The following is a 22267-nucleotide window of genomic DNA, read 5'->3' on the forward strand; positions in this document are numbered from 1 at the left end:
AGAACACTGAATTATAGGTAAGCCATGAAAGCAGGCAGCCAAGTGGGCAACAAGGCAATTGATTCTGGTGAAAGTTTCGTCTAATTAAAATCCAAGCATGGTTTCTTTCAATACTTGACTCTGAGCTTTTATGACAAACCTGCGTATTTTATGCCAGCCTGCTGGGTTTTGTGTAATCACAGTGAGCACTGGAAATCTTCTCCCAGCTGTTGTCTCTTAATGTCTTGGTTACCGTGTCTTTTCAGATCAACCCTTTAAGAAAAAGAGTGTCCTCACAGGGACATGCATCTCCTGATTCAGAACAATCCTATTTGGGACTGGTCCTAAAGCAGGTAGTGGGGAAGAACAACAGCACAAGTCGAATCCAGGTTCTTTGTCTGGAGAGCTTAGTGAGCCCTGCTTACGTTGTGGTTCATCCTTACACAGAGAGGGCTACCTTCCCGGCTACCTTCCCAGCTACCTTTGCTTATAGCCTGGGTATTTCAACCACATGAAAAGGCATCAGAAACATTCTTCAAAATCTTTTCTTCTAGGTACCTCTCTCTTTAGTAATTTCCATATATTTAGTAAACTGAGAATCGGTAATAGCAGCAGAATTAATAGCTATGTATTTGTAATAAAGAATAAATTCAGTCGTTCTGAAAGACTTTACTGTGTCCATCTCTAGGGAAAAACAAAAAAAAAAACCACATACACACACACACACACACACACACACACACACACAAAGACGGCTGTTACAGCTCCCTGACTTTTTAATTCCAGTTCTGTACCTGGGGCAAGTTAGATGAAGGTGGTGCGGGTTAGACGACAGTCAGCTGCAGTTTTAAGCTGGCAAGCAGAAAGAGCCAGCAGGCAATGCAATATAGAGTTCCAGCCCAGCTGAGTTAATGGAATCACTTTAGCTCGTTTGATTGCTTTAGTACGCTGTGTTTATGTTATTGATACCAACAGGGCTGAATTGTTAAAAGATGGAAAAGTCTGGCTTTTGTTGGAGCGCTACTCTGATGTCAGATTGAAATACACTGAAAGTGAAAGCTCCAAAAAGCCGAATTGCTGTTTTATTGAACCGGTGATAGCGAGGACTGCGATAAGTGAAACAAGATCTGTATGAAGTATTGGAACATACGTGATACTGGATGATGAACTGTAATACAGTCAGTCACATCAGCAAACTTTCTGCCCATTGCACTATCCAGGAAGTCAGCATACAGTGATGGAAAGCAGGTCGTGTCATAAAAAGAGTAACCGTAACGTGACACTGGAATCAAGTGCAACTTTTGTATGTGCAGTTGCTGTTAGAATTTAGTTATTTCTGCTTTTCTCTGCTTTTTGTACTCCTGCAGTCTATCAATCTTCCCAGTTACAGATCTGATCTTGCTTTCATTAATATTAGAATCAAGCTTTCTGTTATCTGCATGGGTTAGAAGTGGTGCGCGTTGTGCCCCAAGCTTCCAGTGGTTTTTGGTATGTGGGATGTTCAAAGACTTGCAGAATTCAATCTGATTTTCAAATGCTTCAGAAGAGGAGCCTTGCATTCAGTGTACAGTAAAAAACACTCAATAAGCCTGTCAGTGCCAGTTAACAGCAGGAAAAAGGTGCCCCAGTTGCCGTGAGTCCCCCTGATGAAATAATTTCAGTCTCTGAATACTATACCTACTACAAAACTTTGGAAAACCACACGTTCCTTCTCTGGTTTCTTCAACAAGCAGAACTTCCCTCTAGCAAACTCCTTGGGACTACCTGCTAAACAAAGGAAAAACAGCCCGCACATCAGGATCCCTAAGGAATTTTGTCTGTTGAATTATGATTCTGCCGTATTTTTTGTGGCGCAGGAGTTACCAGTCTTCCAAGACCTAGCACTATGAAATGGGCTCTGCAGTTGCCCATCTCTGGCAGCGCCTTCCCTTTTCAGCTACACAAGAAGCAGAGACTCCTTCCCCCTCTGCAGTTTCTGTTCTTAGGTTTATACTTATTTTATTTTCCTCGAATGTATCTGAGAAAAGATCTGAGTGTGCCCAACTGGTTTTATGCCTAAACTGCAAGCATTGCAAATCCGTGACATCACTTTCATCACGTGGCAAGAGGCTAGGACATCAGAGCTGAAAGCCTTAGGAAACATGAGATAACATAATGTAGAAAGAGGAGCTGACCTGTGTGAGATGTGTTTCTGCCTTGTCCAAGGCTAATATACATGCAAAGGGAATTGAGAAAAATGCCTTGTCAAATAAACTTCGTATAAATCCTCTTCCTGAGTTGCTTCAGTGCGGTAATCCCTCCTTCAAATACTGCAGGCTTAAGGAAGTCGCTAGAAACTGCTGTTCCTTGAGAGATAAATGCAGTTGACTTAACTTGGTATGTCAGTCACCGATCCTCAATAAACGCAGGGGAAATGCCCTGTGCTTTTCTCTTAAAAAGTAAAAAATTAAAAGCCCCTCTACAGAAGGTCATGAGCTGGGAAAAGTAAAATCAGCTGTGGGTTACACCTCAGGGGAAATATAAGTTACTCATAAAAAGTTACAGAGCAAGTTTTGATTAGTTAAGTAATCTGGTACATGCAATTTATTAGAGCTTAAAGCTTTCCTATGGGACTCCACTAATGGTGCACAAATGGAGTAAAATATCACAGAAGTGCATTTTTTGATGGACACAGAAAGCTACATTTGTCCTGGTCTACTTAATGCACATTGGAAGGAGGGCTAAATCCAGCCCACTCACTCCAGCACAATCATCGTATTTTCTTGTTTTTACACATTCGTCTTCTCCTGATTTTTTTGATAACTTATTCAAAGCTTCCACCGCTTTCAAGCTGTTCCAGAGGATCAGAGGATCAGAGGAATATTGGTTCCCTAATAGACTGATTGTTGTCAAAACATGCTGTAAATAGCTCAGTTATCAAACAGTAAAGGTTTACTTTTGCTTATCAACTTGCAGCCCTTTTTCTTAAACTTTTCTACAGGGAAAAATCCATCAGCATGATTTTATTGGTGTAGATCTACCACTAGGTTTACCAGTGTAGTATCCCTTATTCTCTTTGGAAATAGTACTCTCCAAACCTAAAAAAAAAAAAAAAAAAAGAGTTTTTCTCCTTATGGAAAGAAAGCATTCACATGGTAGCTGTTTGTGGTAATGGTTGCAAAGTAGGGCCAGTACTCCTATTTTTGCTATACTATTTCATTTTTGTATTTTCATTCTGCTTGAGTATTTACTGTGTCCTGTTGCCAATGCAGAGAGACTGAATGCTGAGAGGCGCTACTGTGTGATGCTGACAGAGGGCACTCTAATAAGCATTTGACTTCCAAAGCTCCCCATAGCTTTGTTAGCAGCTTCTGAAAATAATACTGTCTCTCAGTAAAGCTACATTTTTTCCGGTGAAAGAGAACCTACTTCTCTTTAACACCGTGCAACCCCGAAAGTCATTGTGCAACTAAACTGATGCTTTAACGGCTGTGGAGGCTATTCAGGCAGAACAGGCAAATCGGTATCCATTTATCATCTGCTTACATAAATATTTCATTCTTTAGAAAATGGAGGAGAAGAAATGGGGAGATAAAACCGGCAATGTGCTCTTTGCCCTTGTTTGAAATTCTTAAAATCTTCTTTTGCAGGTATTCAGGAGGGGACTCAATGTACCAAATGTAAAAATAACTGGGCACTGAAGTTTTCCATCATCTTACTGTATATTTTATGTGCCCTGTTAACAATTACAGTAGCCATTCTGGGATACAAAGGTATGTATGTATCAAGCACAAAATTTCACTTTCAGTTAAGCATCCAAGTGCATTTCCACATATTAGGCAATTTGTTATGTTTTCACCTGAAGTATGAATATGTTTGAGAATGGTGTTTCTTGTGCAATTGACACACATATCAAAAAACTGTAACCTTAGATTTTCAATTTCAAATAATTACGGAGTTTTGAGATTAGATTAGGAATTATATACGAAATTTGAAAAAAAGAAAAAGTTTAGAACAAAATGATCATTTTTCCATCATGAAAGAGTAGTCACTGGAAGACTCAAAACTCTGTATTGTGTTGCTGATCTTTGATGACTGAATATGTAGGACATGCATCCCTGCTATACCTTGATTTCATTGGGCTTTCTTATACATACCAGCATCTTTCCAGAACAAACGTCTTATTTAAAGGAGAGCCAGGAATGATCTTATTAATATAATTATAATACTTATTACAGGAACAAAGTGTAGGATCAATATTACTTTGAAATATCTGGAAGAAAGATTCAACCAGCAAGTGCCAATGTAATGGGTTTACCTACAATTATTTTAATGAGCAAAGTCTAAAGGCACTTTGAAGGCATGGCAGTAATTTCAGAGAGTCTAGCTGTTGGCAGCTGGGCAACCCAGTAGCGGAGGAAATTTCATTTGTGCAAGTCCAAGGTAGGGCACATGGGAAAGAAGAGCTTGAAGTTGCCCTGCACAGCGGTGACTAATTGGCTGTAGCCACTTAGGTGTGCTTATGAAGGGATCAATGTTACAGCCTGCTTGCTGTGCAGTCACAGCCCGAAAAAGTTAAAGGAATGAGATGTGAGGCTCTGGTAAGGAAAAGAAAGTGAATAGCATTGTGAGTATTATAACAGGACCCTGCAGCATGGAGAAAACCAAGATGGCTTTAAACGAGCTTCCTTGAGTATGGCTCTAAGCATAACTTCAAAACCCCTCCAAGAAGCGAGGTAAATACTCATGTGATTAGCATGCAGTGTGTTGTGTGCTGCCAGCAGCTGCACTCGTAGCAAACTGACATCACCTTTGGTCCTCTGCCAGCGAAAGAAAAGGAAATTGTAGAAATAGAAAGGGATAAATACTTATTTCAAAGGACTGGGTACAGTTTAGAGTGGGAAGAAAATGAAAACCGTTTGGGTTAGATGGAAAATTTAACAAGGGAAACGAGAGAACGTGAACGGTAGATAGAGTCGCATAGATGCTCCTTTTTCACTATAAACCACAGAGAATGTAGTACATTAAAACATAATGTGAAGAAAAGCAGTATGTATGTAATTGATCAGGTATGTTCTTGAAGAATGTGTAACTGGCCTCTGAAAGTAAGAGTTTGAGGAAAAGAACTTTGCAGGATGCAGAAACTTGCCCTTGATCTATAAAGATAAAACCGTTTGGTTGTACAAGCTAGGGAGATATAAATCTGCAGAGATCTGCTTACAACAGGTAAGGAGGTGATCATTCCAGGCTGTAACCCAGCCACTAAATGTCTGGGATTTAGAGGAATTTTCCTCACGACAGTTTTATTACATGGCTGTGGCTGTCAGTTCTGGGGCTTACTAGAAGAATCAGATGTCACTTGGTACCAGAAGCAGTATATCAAGTTGGAGGGACCATTGCTCTGAATCTGCTTTGGCAAACCTTTGTTCATTTATATGTGGGAATAAAGGAATAAGGAAACTATCCAAAAAAATCTCTTTGGGAGAGGGAGTTTTTCTCCCTCTTCTCAATGCACTGTTTTCAAGCTTCTTTCTCCATGGGCCTCTAGCACAGTCTTGTCTTTTCCCCAAGCTCTGTTCTCGTTTTGAGGCCCCTTCATTGCTACAGTCAATTCAATACCTACTTCTTGTTCTGGCTAATCATTTGTGCGTGACTAGCGATTCTGAAATAGCATTACCAAGCAACATTTGTCATGGGCAAGAACAGAAGAATTTCCTCGCCCACTAAAAATGCACATCTTGTTCACTGACCTTAAGACAACTCGGTGACCACTCCACCTAAATTCCAAGGAAGGAGACATACATCGGAGAAGAGTCCTTTTCAGTCCAAAGTATCCCTTCAGTAACGCCGAGCAGCAAATTATCATATGTCAGGTAAAAATATTGCCCTTTGTATCCTCCAGTTTGAGAACTCTGTCTCCACAGTGCCTGAAGCACTAACTTGCAGGAAAACTATAAATTAGGCAAAGCCCCAGCTTAGTCAGAAAAAAACAATATCACAGTACATATTCAAACAAATTATTCTGATACTTTTGTTAGTTAGGAAGGAATTAAGCCTTAAAGAAAGAACAAAACTCACAATAAAATTTTGTAATGCTCTTGAACTCTCCCCTCTGCATCAGAGTTTGGCTTGTCTTTTTTACTGTGATATTACACTGAAAGAAGGAATTCTGCTGGCATCAGGGATTCTTTCAATCTCATGGCTAAGTTTCCATTAAACTTACCTCCTACACTTATGTTTATAAAGCCCAAAACTACTTTTAAAACTTTCATTTCCTACATGGTATTTAGTTATCCTTTGTGATTTAAAATGTTAAAACTACTAATCAGTGGATTAAATATGGCAGGCAAAAAATAACTCAAGGGGAGGCAAAATCAACATAGAACAAACCTCCAAATTGGTGGTAAAAACTGCGTAGTTAGCTGGAGAAAGCTGAAACCAAAACATGAATTAAACATCAAGGTCATCAAGGAATGGCAAGTTGAGTTTACTATTAGTTCGCCTTCAGAAGAAATATTAAATTATTTTTAAAACCCTTAATAAAGCAAGCTTTAATTTTTTACACATGCCTTCTTAAATTAAATGCAAAAAAAAAACCCAAAGTTACAATTTTTCTGGCACTGGCCAGTGTCTGCTTAAAGTGAATGATCATTCTCTGACTCACTCCAGTAAGAGAAGTTAACGCTCTCTAAATTTGAATTTCTGATAGTCGTCTCTTTCTGGTCAGTCTTTATTTTGGAGTTTTTAAACTAGTGCCCATGGTGACTTTCATCTACTTATTTTAACTGTCTCTTAGAGAGTGTTTGCCTGCCATTACCTCAGGCCAGCATGCCCTGGTGAGATATGACTTTTTGTTCCTGCTTCTTGCCTGAGCCTTACAGAGTGGATCCAGTGTAGACACTCCTCACTGGTCTGGTCAACAACTGCTTAAAGTTCTTGCTTCTTTTGGAGGACCTTTACCAAATTTCCACAGTGACTGTATCAGAAAGTGAGACTTTTTGTGAAGACAGAGAACATATCTGCCCCGTAGATCACAATGTCGAGATAGCTGACCAAGCTGAGAATGAAGCTAGTCAAAGCAAGCTTGACGCATGGAGAGACTTTTTTTTTTCCTAAAGCAGCAGACTTTTGGGAGCAGCAAAAACCTACTTTGACCATGGCTTTCTCTACTCATTCTCCCCACAGTTCACCCTTCCCACTTGCATGGCAGTAAGCAGGAAGGGGTGCAGGAAGGTAAATAAGGTACGGCTTGCTTGGGAAGGGAGCTTGGACAGGCAGTCAAGTTGACCATGGTCTGCTTGACAATGGAGGCTAAGATCCTGCTCCTGTACAAAGCAAACATATACATTGGTTTATATGTGGGATGACAAAGTCAAGTTTTGCCTGCTTCACTGCAAATCCTTGAGCTAAGTCTGCCATTAGCTTAGGCAGAGCTCTTGATTGCTGCTGCTGCTGGAGCTGGTGGTTTGGAGTTGGCTCTGGACTCTCTCCTGTACGCTTCACAGTACAGCACTGGCTTGTCCTCTGAGGGGAGACAGAATTAAAATAAAGGAAATGAATTGCCCAATAGAGCTAGTTCTATACTTCACATCAGTTAATCTGGGTAAGGCACTGACAGTTAAGTTCGTAATAGACAAAAATCAGTACTTTCTGTGTTTGAAGACAGGCTTCTGCATCCAGCCTCTCTAAAGCAGCATCTTCCAGGTCAGACCCTAGTAACTGAGGGCTGCTATCTGGTTTCCAGATACACAATAGAATTTAAATTTACTGCTTTCTGTTTGAGACAAGCTATTAAGGACAGAATGACCTTTCAAGAGTGATCATTAGTGATCTTTCAGGCCAAGCACAATCATCTTCCCCAGATATCACAGCCAATTGTAAGTAGCACCAGTAAGGCTTTTTAAATTGCTGCTTCAACCAGTTTTTGAGGTGTTCTACACAAAAAGCGTTCATAGCTACAGAGGAGCTACAGTCTTTTTAATGCATTTTTTTGAATTTTGACAGTGAAAAGAGCATACTGTGTTCTATCTGCAGTTCCATTCAATTTCATCTCCTTGCCAGTACAGGCTACTACGTATTGGCAGGATTTCTATTATTTTCATTTGCTTTAGACTCTTCAGTAGAACATTTTAATCCAAGTTGCCAGTGTTGGATTCTTTTTCAATCATGAAAAATTCCTGTTGTTACAGAACAGCATAAAATCTCAGTTTTACAAACTACAGACTGGCATTCATTTGAACTATGAAAGGAAGAAGCTACACTTTTCTTTCATTAATATTAAGAAATATTCATTTGCACAACTGAAGAAAATAAGTGAATATTACACTGAATCAAGATTAACAAGATCTAGAGCGATGAGATACTGCCAACATTCAGCACAAACAGTTGGAGCAGGCATGATTTTTAAATCCAGATGCTTTCCCTAGGAGTGAGTTTTGTCCTTCACAGTGACTATCCGTAAACAAAGCAGAACACCACAAGGAGCTACCTAGAGCTAAGCAAAAAGAAAAGCCATACATGCTCCTTATGCCCACTGGACACAATGCATAGATGTATATAGGCACCACTGGAAAAATAACTGAAGGACTGCTGATCTGGACTCCAGGCCAGAAGAGAGTTTGGGCGGGAGAGGCGGAGAATCAATCTGACTTCATTTAGGAAAAATTTCAATGAGTGTCTTTAATAGGCAGAAGGATCAGTGAAACATTAGTGCTATGGTGGGGGGGGGGGGAAATCCCTTCTAAGGCAGAGGGTGTTAAGCAATGGTCCCCCTGAAAACGTAAAGTCAGTATTGTAGCCAGGATGTGGCATTTAGCAGGCCAGCTGCCGTCGTCCCAAATACAGAAATCTGCCTCCGACTCCATTTTTGTGAGCACAGTAAAGCCTCTGTTTTGCTGACTTGTTAGCAGTATGGAAAGGAAAAAGAAAGTAATTCACTGAAGGATGTCTGATCTCCTCAGAAAAATCTTGACACTTTTTCTCTGGTATAACTCCACTCACCTCAGTGCAGTTACACCAGAGTGATAATCTTGGCCAGTTGTTTTTCCTGTTGATCTTTTGGAAGCATTAAAAGCCTTCAGTGTACCTGTGGTAACTGTGATCAGAAAAACAGCTTAATGAAGAATCAAGAAGGAGCCCTTGGTGGTTGACACCTTAAAGGTCTGGGGTGCTTATGGTTGCTTGTGGGTAGCAAAAGATCCCCTAAATTTCCATTTCAGGTAGAAAACAATTCCTTACATGGCAGCAGCTTCTTTGAGGTTATGTCCTGGCTGCAGGTTGTCTCAGGGACGGCAGGAGTTAGTGGTAGCTCCAGCCCACTCACTGGCCAACAGAATTGGCTTCGCTATCCAAAGACATGGGAAGCACTTTATTTCTTCTGTAAGGAAGAGGGGTGCCTCATGTAGGGTCAGTGCAGATCCATTCTGCTCCCAGCGGAGCCAGAGGGCTAAATAATCTCGTAATGAGAAGGCATTTCTGGTCCTGGTTATGATTTGAATGCAAAAGCATATCAAACTAGGTTTGGCATGGAAGCCGAAGGCTGCCTCTAGCCTTGCAAGCATTGCTTCAGCAATACATATTTTTATCACTATAAGCCACTCCAGGCTCTTATTTGTTGTGCTGTCTTTCTCCATTTCTGTATCAACACCAGCAAATCATCCAGTTGGCTCAGTGACAAGCAAATGGTTCAGACATTATCAAAATAAAGAGCACATCAGAGAAAGCCATAAATCTGCACTTGCTGAATGACCATCCATTCAATCCTAATGAGCCAGAATGGTTTCAAGACCATTGGGAATGCTGTGTATCATTACCAAAATGTTTAAAAGTTGTTCAAAAAGATTTTAATAATTGCATCTTCAAATTGACATCTCAGACTAAAGTTTGCTAGCTAGGGGGCAATTTTTAATAATCTGAAGACTCAGAAAAAAAATATGTTTGCTCACTTTAAGGACAAATTTGCCCAGAGCAAAATAAAATCATTTTGTCTCCCTGACTTCTGGAGTAGAAGCAACTTGACTTGAGCAACCTTGTCTGTGTTCATCACACCATGCTGTGCTTTTAGCATGGAGATATTGTTAAAAGGAAAGGCCTTGGTTCATGAAGAAAACTCTCAAAGAGGGTTTTCCTCATTCGTGAGAGGGACTGTTCATTAGCAAAAAAAATGTTTGGTGAATGCTGGCATATTGAGGAACTTTGCAGAAGAATGCCAGGTCACGTGAGCAAATAAGAGATCATCTTTCCAACACTTCACAGAACAGCAGAGTTTAGTGGCAAGCAAGGCAATTTCAAGGGTATTTTTTATGTTTGATGCTTGTAGTGTACTTTCAGTTTGCTTTATCATTTATATTCTTTTATCATAATTTCACTTTTCTTCTTTCTGTAACGTACTGTTCTCTTTCCCCTAGTTGTAGAAAAAATGGACAATGTGACAGGTGGCCTAGAAACATCCCACAGAAGATATACAGAAAAACTCACGGAAGTGGAGAGTGATCTGAAGAAATTAGGTAATGTACATGCAATCAAAGTCCCTTTGTACTATGCCTTTGGGGTATTCTCCTGGCAGATAGCGGCTGAGAATTTGTCTGTAAAATCTCTGACCATGACAACATATAATACTTACATTCAAATTTCTCAGGTACTGGGGAAAGCACTTAAAAATGGTTAAGACTATATCTACGTAGGACAGCATTTTAAGCATACTTTCACATTTGCAGTTCCCACTGAAGTCACTCTGAAATCATTTATGCTTAAATAGACACTTAAAAGTTGTCCTGGAGAAAGTCTTCTCTGAATGAGATATAATAAAACATAGCAGAGGTTGTTACACAAAAGAAGAGATTCTAAGTCAAATGAAAATCTGTCACCCAGTCATCTGGATGCTGTTTTAGCAAATAAAATTCAAAACTGATGTCCATTTTAAGGAGTGCTCAAATAATAGACTGTTCAAAACTCTTAGCCCTGAGGCAAGCTGATAACTTCCGTGAAATGTGCCCTAAAAATCTCACGGAGTACAGGACACAAAGTTATTATGAGTTCAGCTCTCTTAAGTGTTATCAGACTTCTAAATTTGCGGGAAGATGGAAAAAGATCATGTGTAAAGATTCTACTTACTAGATATACATTTATGCCTTTCTTCCTTGTCTGGAAAGGAAGCAAAGCTGTTTATTAGCAGTTTACGTATACATGAACTTATAGTTTATATAATTAGCTAAATATAAATATAAGTATAAATATAACATACACATAGGTGCATTTGCTTCTTGAAATACATTTTGTTTACCTTCATAGACCATATATTGAGATGTCTGTTGCTTGGAAAATTTACTAGCTTGCAGCTTGATTATAAAGTTTTATACCTTTTTTCTCCTCAAAAAGTGAATGTGTTCTGAAGTATTCACACACTGCATTTGGTTGAAAGACATAGGATAGTTCAGTGGCATGTACATGAGGCATAATAAAAGTAAACGTTACACCTGAAAGCATGTGCAACATTTCTGGGTTGTTTTGTTGATTAAATCGCAACTTGGGCACCTGAGATCCTGCTCATGCCCCCAGGCATTTTGTACACTGCTGACTGGGTGGCCCAGAACTGGCAAGATGCTTAGAACCATGAGTTCCCGTTTAAGTTGACTTGCCATGAACAAGTTAAAACAGTTATGGCACAATGTGCTTGGGAGGCGTAAAGGTAAGAGAGCTGTTGTAGAGTTGAGGGATAGGAGCAGGGGATAAATGAAAGACAGGCCTTTAGCGATTAGCCATATGTGGACGTGGCAGTTGTCAGAGCTGTGCAAGGACCACCATATAATTTGAGCTATAACTGAGAAGTAAATGTAGAGCTGAGAAGATCGTAAAGTGAGATAAATGACAGGGAGAGGAGCTGTGTTCTGCAAGGTGTCTATTCACAGAAGACTCCCTATACATCTCAGACTGAAGTCTCTCTCTCAAGCCACCATTTGCTGTTGGCTCATGACTCATGACTCATTCAAACATACCAGAAGAAAGCTCCATACCGAACTGTATTCACTGCAATTTATGAAAACCATCCTGCCCTCTCTTGGAATCATCTACATGGACATAAGACTCTGTAATTCATAAACGTAGCGAGACTTAGATGAGGATGGGAATATATGAACTGTGTGTAGCAAGGGGAAGTGACTGAGGACAAGAAAGGGAATCTTCCCTAAAAGTGAGTGTTGACTGCTCATTTCCTTGGTTTGTATGTCCCAGCTGATGAGCTGGGCAGCCTCAGAAGCTTAATCACACTCAGACGAGCTCCCAGAAGTATACTGTAGAGCAGTGTAAGCAAGAACAGAGAAGTTCCTCAAAGATTAAAGGTTTTGCCTTCCTGAAACTCAGAGCATGAGGAAACAATAATAGCAAAAGAAATGTCATTAAAAGCACTGTGGTGTGTTAGACAGAAAAAAAAAAGAAATACATCATATCCTGTCATATCTGAAGTAGCCTGCTGGCAAAGCTTTTGTCTCTAGCCTGGATTGCTTTAAAATAGATATTAGAACTCTTCTAAAACTTAAACCAAGATTTAAAAAAATTAACTATAAATCACAGTGAAACTATTCCACTGCCAGAATAAGGAGGAGAAAAATATGAACTGTTAAAATCTGTTTCTGAACTTCCATTAAAAAAAGCCAGTTGTAACTTCAAAATATAACCTTACTGATACCTCTCCAATATTTTGAATTCTGTTTACCATTCAATTTTTATTCAGGATACAAGCAATATTGGAAGACATATATTCACCATCATTTTTAACTCTAGTTTTTCCCATATATGACAATAGAATCAGCATTCTGTTCTCCTCAGCAATACACAAGGTCTTAACCTATTTCTAGTGGCAGAACTTTGCTTTATGGTTTCTCTCTTCTGCAAGAGATAGTGCATTCTATTGATAGAACATTGTGACAGTCTGGCTATGTTTAAAATATACTGTGCTTGTTTGCACTGTGTTTTAGAAAACTCATCCTAAAGCCCTTCAAATTTTTCCTGTCTAACAGATGACCAAGCTGGACAAAAAGCCATGAATACAAACACTGAACTGTCTAGCTTCAGATCTGATATTCTGGCTCTTCGTCAGCAGCTTCATGACATTGCAGAGAAAACTACCAGAAACAAAGATACACTGGAGAAGCTGCAAGAGTCTGGAAATGTATTAGATGATAGACAGAGCCAAATGAAAAGCGTCTTAGATAGCAACTCTTTCATGATCATCAGTATCAATAAGACTCTTCAGGCATATACTGGCTATATCAACAATCTCCAACAGGACACAAGTAATATTCAAACAAATTTGCAAAACCAAGTGCATTCTCATAACGTGGTCATCATGAACCTGAACAACTTAAACCTGACACAAATACAGCAAAGAAATCTTATCAGTGTTCTGCAGAAGTCAATGGAAGATACAAGTCTGGCTATTCTAAGAATCAAGAACGACTTTCAAAATCTGCAGCAGGTTGTCCTTCAAGCCCGGAAGGACACTGATTGGCTTAAGGAGAAAGTACAAAATTTACAGACTTTAGCAGCCAACAACTCAGCATTGGCAAAAGCTAACAATGATACACTTGAAGACATGAACAATCAGCTCAGCTCTTTCAGTGGGCAAATGGAAAACATTACCACAATTGCTCAAGCGAATGAACAAAATCTAAAGGATCTCCAGGAACAGCATAAAGAATATGAAAACAGAACTTCTGCCAAATTCAACCAGCTAGAAGAGCGGTTCCAGGTCTTTGAGACTGATATAGTCAGTATCATTAGCAACATCAGCTACACTGCTCATCATCTACGAACACTGACTAGCAATCTCAATGAGGTCAGGACAACTTGTACAGACACCTTAAGTAAACATTCAGATGAGCTGATTTTTATGAACAGCACACTAGCCAATATTCGCTTAGACTCTGCATCTCTCAAGATGCAACAGGATTTGATGAGGTCAAGACTAGATGTTGAAGTTGCCAATTTGTCAGTAATTATGGAAGAAATGAAGCTGGTAGATTCCAAACATGGCCAGCTCATCAAGAACTTCACTATCCTGCAAGGTATGCAAATTCTCTAATGACACCCGTACTGGTCTATATTGAATTCCTGCTTGCAGAAACGTCTTTAATTCTTGAAAGTTTTTTTTTCCCAGTGCACGTCAGTACAGAGTCCTGGGTTTTTCCATTATCTAATCCTAAACTTTGGGAATGCAAGCGTAGCTTGAATTTTCCTGCCTTACTAATTTACATACCCCTTCTTTACATACCTAGAATGGGGATGTTATGAAAGAAGGTTCTGACTTAGCAGAATTTTATTCTGACTGACTGACTGGATCTGCTTTTGATTTAGTTTCTAAAATAAGCTAGTGAAGGTGTAGAAGCTCAAGAAACCAATCTCTGCTAAGAAGGAAATGGCTAAAAAATATAAATTGGACCATTCCCAGAAAGGTCCGCCCTTACTGAAAAACAAGTTGCTATTTCATTTTAAGCCAGTTGTTAGTCTGCCAGAACACATCCTACTTTCCTTGGTTTTTAATCCTTGGATATTTTATTTTCTCCAGAAATAAATAACATCAAGTTTAGGAGGCTTTTCCCAGCCAAGTATTCTTCTAAATGAAGAGAACGCTCATATTGCCAACCTGATGTGAACCAGTCAGGCCTAAAATTCTAATGACAGATATAAATCCATTTATCCAAACAGAACAGGGCTGAATTAGAGCCCAGATTACACGTCAATAACCTTCACCTTTCTCATTTCAATCAGATCTGAATGACTCCAGCGTAGGAACTTATCTCTGATGTAGAATCGGGGAAAAATAAGACATTGGCAAGGCATTTGCTCATCCATGATCAGAATCCAAAATTATTTTGTTATCTATATATGAAAAGCTGTTATAATGTTCCCATTTCATAGCATACATATTGTTCTTTTTGTTATTATAACCAGCCAATTAGCAGATAATACTTCTGGTCTTTCTTCATGGGTGGCCTAGGAATATGGCCTATCCTTTTTTTTTTTCTCCTTTTGACAACCTACTATTGACAGAGCAACAAACAGGGTCATCACAGGAGTAGCAGTCCTGTAGTCTAAGAGCGGAGAGACGGGGCTAGAAGGAAAAAGGAGCATAGCAGAATGAGAGAAGGGAAGTGTCAAAATGTAATACTGCATTTATTTACTGTGTAAACAGTGCAGAGTGTATGTCGTAGGGATTGATCACACCTCAGATGATGACCTTGGCATTACGTGATTGTCCAGTTCACAGGACAAGGTGCGTCAGGAGTTTTTCTTCTGTGTCTTGTACTTCAGGGAGGCTCAGGAAAGAGCAGTACTATATAATGCCTGAGCATTACGAGCTGTACATTTGAGAGCATTGTTGGTCAGGTTTCCAAGGTGCTGAATATCCACTGTGGCTGCTCTGAGATACATTAAACAAGGACCCCGAATGGGTTTTCTGTTTTGTTTTCTGCTCTTACTTTGAATCAACTTTGAATGTTTATACTGTTTCAGGTCCTCCTGGTCCAAGGGGACCTAAAGGTGACAGAGGACCTGCAGGTCCTCTTGGCCCTGCTGGCCTAAAAGGACAAAAAGGAGAGAAAGGAGAGCCAGGACCTCCAGGACCTGCAGGTGAAAAGGGTCCACCCGGGCCAACTGGGCCACCGGGAGAAAAAGGAGGGAAAGGTTCAAGAGGATCACCTGGCTCCAAAGGTCAGAGAGGCTCTCCTGGCAAGACAGGTCTGCCAGGACCAAGCGGAGATCCAGGGCCACCTGGGCCACAAGGCAAAGATGGTCCTCCTGGGCCACAAGGCCCACCAGGATTTCAAGGACTGCAAGGAACTGTGGGAGAGCCAGGGGTGCCAGGACCTCGAGGATTGCCTGGGCTACCGGGAGTCCCTGGGCTGCCTGGTCCAAAGGGTCCACCTGGCCCACCGGGGCCCCCAGGTCCAGGAATGCCAATGGCTCTACAAAGTGAACCTACATCAGTGCCTGAGGCTAATGGTAAGCTATCTGAACACCATATGGATTCTGTTACTGAGATACAAATCTACCTAGCAGAGAGTGCCCACCAGTGAGATACTGTTTTATAATTACCTCTGTTACATTAGTCTCCACTTAATCTCTGAGACTGATAATAAGGAGCAGTCTCAAGTGAAGCCATACCTGTCGATCTTCCCTCTGATGCTCTGAAATTGATTTAAGTTAATATTTACAGCTAAAGAGAAGGCAGTAGTAGATAAATAATCCCCTTGATCATGCAGTTTAGCTTTGGTTTCATATTCTGAGTCGGGGTCCTGATAAATACATTCTCACGCTATCCCTAAGTATTTTAGATGTCAGCATGCTGTGGATGATTGTGTGATCCTCCTCTTAGTTTTAGCCCCCTGCAGAAAGATATTGTTGCTTCATTAATTTGTCAGGAATTGGTTTAACACAAAAAGTTTAACAAAAGTTTCACTTGACAGGTTGTTCTCCTCATTGGAAGAACTATACAGAAAAGTGTTACTACTTTTCAATTGAAAGAGAAATTTTCGAAGAGGCAAAGTTATTCTGTGAAGAGAAGGCATCACGCTTGGTTATCATAAACAACAAGGAGGAACAGGTAACTAACTTCTTTTTTTGTTTTTCAAGGAGAGACTTTTAGGGTATTTTGCATGTGGAAGTTACAGGGCAGGTTGGAAGCTGAGGGCATCATGAATTCATATATATGGAAGTAGACAGAGAGATGGACTCCGGTTAGGATTTTGTCCGCCCTCTGGCTGCTCAGCAGTTAGTCCATGTGCAGTGTGAGCGGAGCTGGTGCTGGTGGGCCTGGAGCACCCAAGAAAGCTGGTGAGAATCGAAGGAGTTTTGAACCTTTGAAGATACAGCCTGTTGTACCTTGCATAGTACTGAAATATATTTTTCTGGCAGTGTTGAAAATCATTTATTTTTAAACCGTCTCTTGTAAAACACACAGCCTAAGACTACCATGACCCACAAATGTTTTTATCTAGCTATAAATCTAGCTATACTTTAACTGCTGTTCAAGATAAATTATTTGGTGACTGTGTAGCAGCAGGAATATCAAGATACAACTGCGTGCTCTTTGCTGTTTTTTTTTTTTCATATGTATCTATATGAGGTTGCCTGTGGCTTTATGTCAAACTAATTTTCATGACTAGCTCTCTCTTGCCTCGCATGCAAACAGCACTATGGCTTCTAGTGTGAGTAAGGGGCTGCAAGGCTAACTCGTGAAACCTATGTTCAGCTTAGAAAAATCTCTTTAGCCCTTAACAAAGATGCTCATGAAGCAAGAGTAGCTCATTAGCTCTAAGGAGGGTCATGTTTGTATGTTATGGACTGAGATCTTTCTTCCACAGCAATGGTTAAAAAGGCAGATTCTTGGGAAAGGCAGCTTCTGGATTGGGCTTACGGATTCTGAGAAGGAAAATGAATGGAGATGGCTGGATGGATCTTTACCAGTTTACACGTACGTAAATAAAGAACAATGGTGTTTATTCTCTGCAGATGCTACTGTTCTTGCTGCCGCTTCTCAAAGCAGCATCTAGAAATTATCCAGTGAATCCAGAGGTTTGTAGATGCTAGTGAAATAACTCTGTACGTAGGGTGCCATTGAACTGTTTTTTCTCTCTCTCTCTTTGCCATACACAAGACTCTATTTCCTTGGCAGGAGGAATACTGAATACTGAATGAAATAATCACATAACTACACAGCACAGTGTTTCTTGCCAAAACATTTGCTCTTGACTTTTATTACAAAGTGGGGATGGAAAGCACAGACAGTTTTTTCTGTCTTGGTTTGAATTTTCCTTATTTGCATTACAACTGGCTATAAATAGAGTGCTCATTCTGATAAAAAATGACCAGCCTTTAGATAAAGCCCAAATCCAAGTGGAAAGCATTAAACATAAGGAAAATGCATGAAACAAGGGTGTCTAAGCTTTGGCCAGCTGAGTACTGAATTGGCAGCTCTCCAGGAATCGTAGGGCTACACCTGATTTGTCCTAAATGGAACAGATTGCAACCACCCAAATTTTTAATACTGAGGAGTAGACTAAAGAGTTTATAGAACCGAGCATGCTGTGCTCCAGAAAAACAGGCTACAGTCAGTCAGATGTTACGAAATGATTAGCTGTGATCTCATTGGTGTTCGTTTTGATGAGAAACATGGAAAAAGTCAGATGTATTTCAAATGAGCCATAATATTTTTCCCTTTTCCTCCTTCCCTCCATCTCTCTCTTTATAGCAGCACTGTGACTGATTCCCACTTCAGCCACTACTTTCAGTAGGTTTCCACTTCACTGTGATTTTAGGTGCCCTGTAGTAACCTCGGAACTGTCAGTTACTGATTTCTGAAGTATGTAATTATTTCTGGAAAGCTGTGTGTCTTCCCAGGTGCCTACTCAAACCCTCTGTGTCAGGCACACATATTTTTTAGCTGAGTATGGACCGTATCAGCCAGCAATCACAAGCTCCATTCAACAACCTGTTTCTTGAAGAAAACGGAGCTTTTAAGTCCTGATGTTGGAAGCATTTCTCGCTTATTAAATAAAACCAAGATGAGGAAACATTTGCTGCTAGGTCTTTACATGCTGCATTAAGTTACACCATCAAGGCTAATGATCTCAAAAGATCTGTGCGTATAGACTTTGTTAGTTATGTTTCAGTCTGAAAATTCACTTCCCATCCCAACATGAGCCTGTAAAACAGGTAAAACTCTGCTGTGCCTCCAGAGAGACCCGTCTCGGCGCAGCCAGAGCGCTGAGCGCCTCGGCGGCCCCCGAGGCACAGGCGTTGGCCATCCTGTGCGGCGCTTGTGAGCCTGCCAGGAATTCCTAGTACCATCTGCTGGCAGGAATGAAGGGAGCAGACTTTCGCAGATTTGGAACAATGCACATGTGTCATTGTATGTGCGTGTACATTCAGAAACTAAAATAAAGTTCACCGGTCTAATTTTAGGTCTTTGAGCTTTGGCAGCCTGGGGCTGAATAGATTCCCTTCTCTGTAATACATCTGTTTTCCATTTTCTGCAAGAGTCATGTATTGTTTGTTTCAACGTGTATTTCCCGTTCAGAACAGATCTCATGATGTTTTTGTTAATTTCTTGTGGAAAACTGTCGCGTGGGCTGCGTTGTGCAATTGTATCTGCTGCTCTTTTGTTGAAAGAAACTGGAAAACTGGGCAACCTGATAACTGGAGCCATGGACACGGGCCAGGGGAAGATTGTGCTGGGTTAATCTACGCTGGGCTCTGGAACGACTTTTACTGTGAAGATGTTAACAATTTCATTTGTGAAAAAGATATGGACAAAGGTAAGCAAGCACTTCATTTGATTATGTCACCCTACCTGTAGCAGGCCAAATTCAAGTAAATTTTACGCAGCTAGAAGGGAGAAGATCCACATGAACTGGCATATGCTATAGAAATATTTTGCTGAGGAAAAGGGAGCATCACCCTTAGACCTCTTCTACTCAGCTCCAGCTCAGCTTGAGCTTTTCTAATACGCTGTGTGATACATACGCTAGATATATTGCACTCTGAAAGGCCAGCCTCCAAGGTGGCCATAACAGGGCCTGCTCCACATCTTGACCATCTTCTGGAGACCTTCAATGTGCCTAAAACGTGAGGCATGATTTGGCATGCATGCTCCGGGCCCTGGCCACCCTGGAACCTGTTTTTATAGACCCAAGTGCTGTGCAGTGGGCAAATCTGGCCTTTAGGATGGCTTGGGGACCAGCCTTCCAAAAACAAATAGACCCTATTCTGAGAGTTTGTGCAACAGGAAGTATTTGGTGACTGTTGAGGCACTCTTAAAATTCCCAGTGCTGGCAGGAGATGTCCCATGGGACTGAAGCCAGTCCACGTGCACTAGGTGACCCCTCTGTTGCGTACTATGGCCACTGGAGTGACAGACTCATGAACAGCCAGTGTGGTCAAGCAGTCACCCTGGTGATTGCCACAGGGAATCGCTTTTCGTAAAGGCATTTCCACAACAGTAAAGTGTAGGTAGTTCATATTGCCTGCTTAGAGCCCAGCCCAGCCAGCACAGAGCTAGGTAGTATTTGTGTTCTTGGCTGTGCTCTGCCTAAAACATTATGTCCTAAGTGTAACGTGTTTTAAAATGGTTTTGCCAAGAGTGCCTGGGTGCTCCAGCTGCAAATATGTAGGCTGAATTGCAGGGAAGGCAATTGGAACTGTCAGCTAGAGCCAAAATTACATCCCGTCCACAGAAAAGTCCCCCCAAAGCCAAAACAAAAGTTAAAACACATTTTGTGTGTGTATAACTCTGGGTGTCCAGGGTGAAGGACAGTGTATAATAATGTAAGGTGTTCTTCCCTTCCTACATAAATTTATTTTAGCAAAACTTCATGCTTTACAAATATTTCTCCTCCTGCACTTCCAGAACCCGCACAGGAGTTCCCTTAAATTTTTTAAGATGCCTTGAGCTCTGTAAACTTCCTTTTTGGAAAAGCATTTAATCATTACAGGCTTTTTACATGTTTTTTCCCGTTTGTTTTTCTTTTTTCTCTCATACTATAGGGCAAATATTTGGAGTGTAAGAGGCTGTGAATTTACAGATGCCTATATATGATGGAAATTTCCTTAAAGAAGAAGAAAGATCCTGGGAGAGAGCAACATCTCCTACTAAAATTGAAAAAGTTAAAGCAAGCACTGAAAACTAGTTTAAATGGAATTCAGCAGCAACTCTTTTTCAGCATCCTGCAATTATTCCAGGGCTTTCAACCCACAACATCAGGAGCTTATCGGAAATCCAGTTGGACTAATTCAGTTATAGATTTTCTTCCCAACCAGTAGCCACATACATAAGTAACTTTGTTTTCTGAGAAAAGACGTTCTGTCAATCTGAGTAAGACTGTTGGTCATTCATCTATAGAAAAACATATAAAGCAACTGTGTAAACAGTATGTTTATTTGCTAAAAATCCCAAATGTAGGAAAATTATACAGATACACGAATATATAGATTTTATATAAATATATATATATAGTCCAACTCTTATCAATAATATGGAATATACTTTTAAGAGCTTTTAAAACTTTGTATTTTTGTACAAAATATTTGCTTTTTACAATTGTTCTCTTTTTTACTGACTTTTTTTACAAATATAGTGCACAGGAGCCAAAGAAAACAATAAAGGTACTAATAATTCATTAAGGTCTTCTATCAGGCCTAGCTCAGCTATAGAGAAATGTTTTTCCAGTTAGAAATATTTGTATTTTCCCAGATGAATTGTGCCGGTTAAATAACTCTTAAAGCAGATCTTAGATAGTGCTTTCCTTATTGTATGCAGTCTAGTCTGCGTGTGTAAGGATTAAGTTGACTAAGGACTAGATAGTCATTATAGCTCTGATCACAGTCAGCCTTCCATCAGGGTTCTATGCAAAGACCATGCTAATAACAACTTTTCCTTTCTTCCGTCCTTCTTTCCTTCCTTCCTGCTTGCCTTCCTTGCATTCTTAAAAAAAAAAAGTGCCACAGAAGTAAATCACTGACTTCTTATAATGCTTTTGAAATGTTTTAATTCCTCCTCCGTATTCAGGAGGAGCTCTGCCCTCATAGGTGCTGCCCAGGTGAAGAATTTTCTAAGAGCAGAAGCAAAAGAGGTGCACATGCTGAAATATGTTTGTTTCTAAGAGAGATTTAAAAAATTGGTAATAAAAACATGCCATGCTCAGAAAAGTTTAATCAACTTGCATTTCTCTAAAGTGCTTTGTAAATTGATCTCATTATTTCCTTGGACCAGTACGCCTTTCCTAAACAAACTAGAAAATAAAAAATGCTACAAAACAGAATGCAGTGTGGCTAATGAGATGGTATCATCACCCAGGCAATTTCCTCCTCAGTCCCGTGAGCTGTTGTCTAGGCAGCAGCGCATCTTATTGGGAATTAAAAAATTAGCAACCAGTTCGAGTTCATTAGCAGAAACCTTGTTCTTGGTTCCCAGTTTTTATACTCTGGGTATGGCCACCCGCTCCACCATGAAGGAAGTCATTTTGGCTTCCTCTGAAAGAGAGTTGTTCTTGCAGTGCCTCCTGACCTCCCATTTACCTTGGCTGCAGGCAGATAAGCTTGTTGAAATACGCCAGCTCTGCTGGAAAGAGACAAGATTTGGATTTCAGATTTTCAAATATCGCTCCCAAGAACAACCAAGTAAAGACTGCTGCTTCGCTGAATTCTGCACTCCGTCCAGTGTCCATTTGTGAGGGGGGACTTTTTAATGTTAACGGTAATTTACTTCAAGAAAATACCTGAAAAGTTACATTTGGGAATCTGTCCTGTGGCACCGAGG

The 22267-nt window shown here is 40.3% G+C and overlaps 1 protein-coding gene across 3 annotated transcripts in view; it reads left to right on the forward strand.

The window, feature by feature from the left end:
• COLEC12 (collectin subfamily member 12) overlaps positions 1 to 21657 on the forward strand; it is a 101487-nt gene extending 79830 nt beyond the window's left edge. For all 3 annotated transcript variants that reach the window (XM_068932300.1, XM_068932301.1, XM_068932299.1), the window contains exons 3-10: positions 3609 to 3731; positions 10365 to 10463; positions 12972 to 14018; positions 15466 to 15954; positions 16419 to 16555; positions 17316 to 17425; positions 19123 to 19268; positions 20497 to 21657. In XM_068932300.1, the coding sequence (XP_068788401.1) occupies positions 3609 to 3731; positions 10365 to 10463; positions 12972 to 14018; positions 15466 to 15954; positions 16419 to 16555; positions 17316 to 17425; positions 19123 to 19268; positions 20497 to 20516 (2171 nt within the window). In that variant the 3' untranslated portion in view covers positions 20517 to 21657. The remainder of the gene's footprint in view (positions 1 to 3608; positions 3732 to 10364; positions 10464 to 12971; positions 14019 to 15465; positions 15955 to 16418; positions 16556 to 17315; positions 17426 to 19122; positions 19269 to 20496) is intronic.
• Positions 21658 to 22267: the final 610 nt, after the last annotated feature.

This window comes from Struthio camelus, chromosome 2 (assembly GCF_040807025.1).
Source record: "Struthio camelus isolate bStrCam1 chromosome 2, bStrCam1.hap1, whole genome shotgun sequence".
Taxonomy (NCBI): domain Eukaryota; kingdom Metazoa; phylum Chordata; class Aves; order Struthioniformes; family Struthionidae; genus Struthio; species Struthio camelus.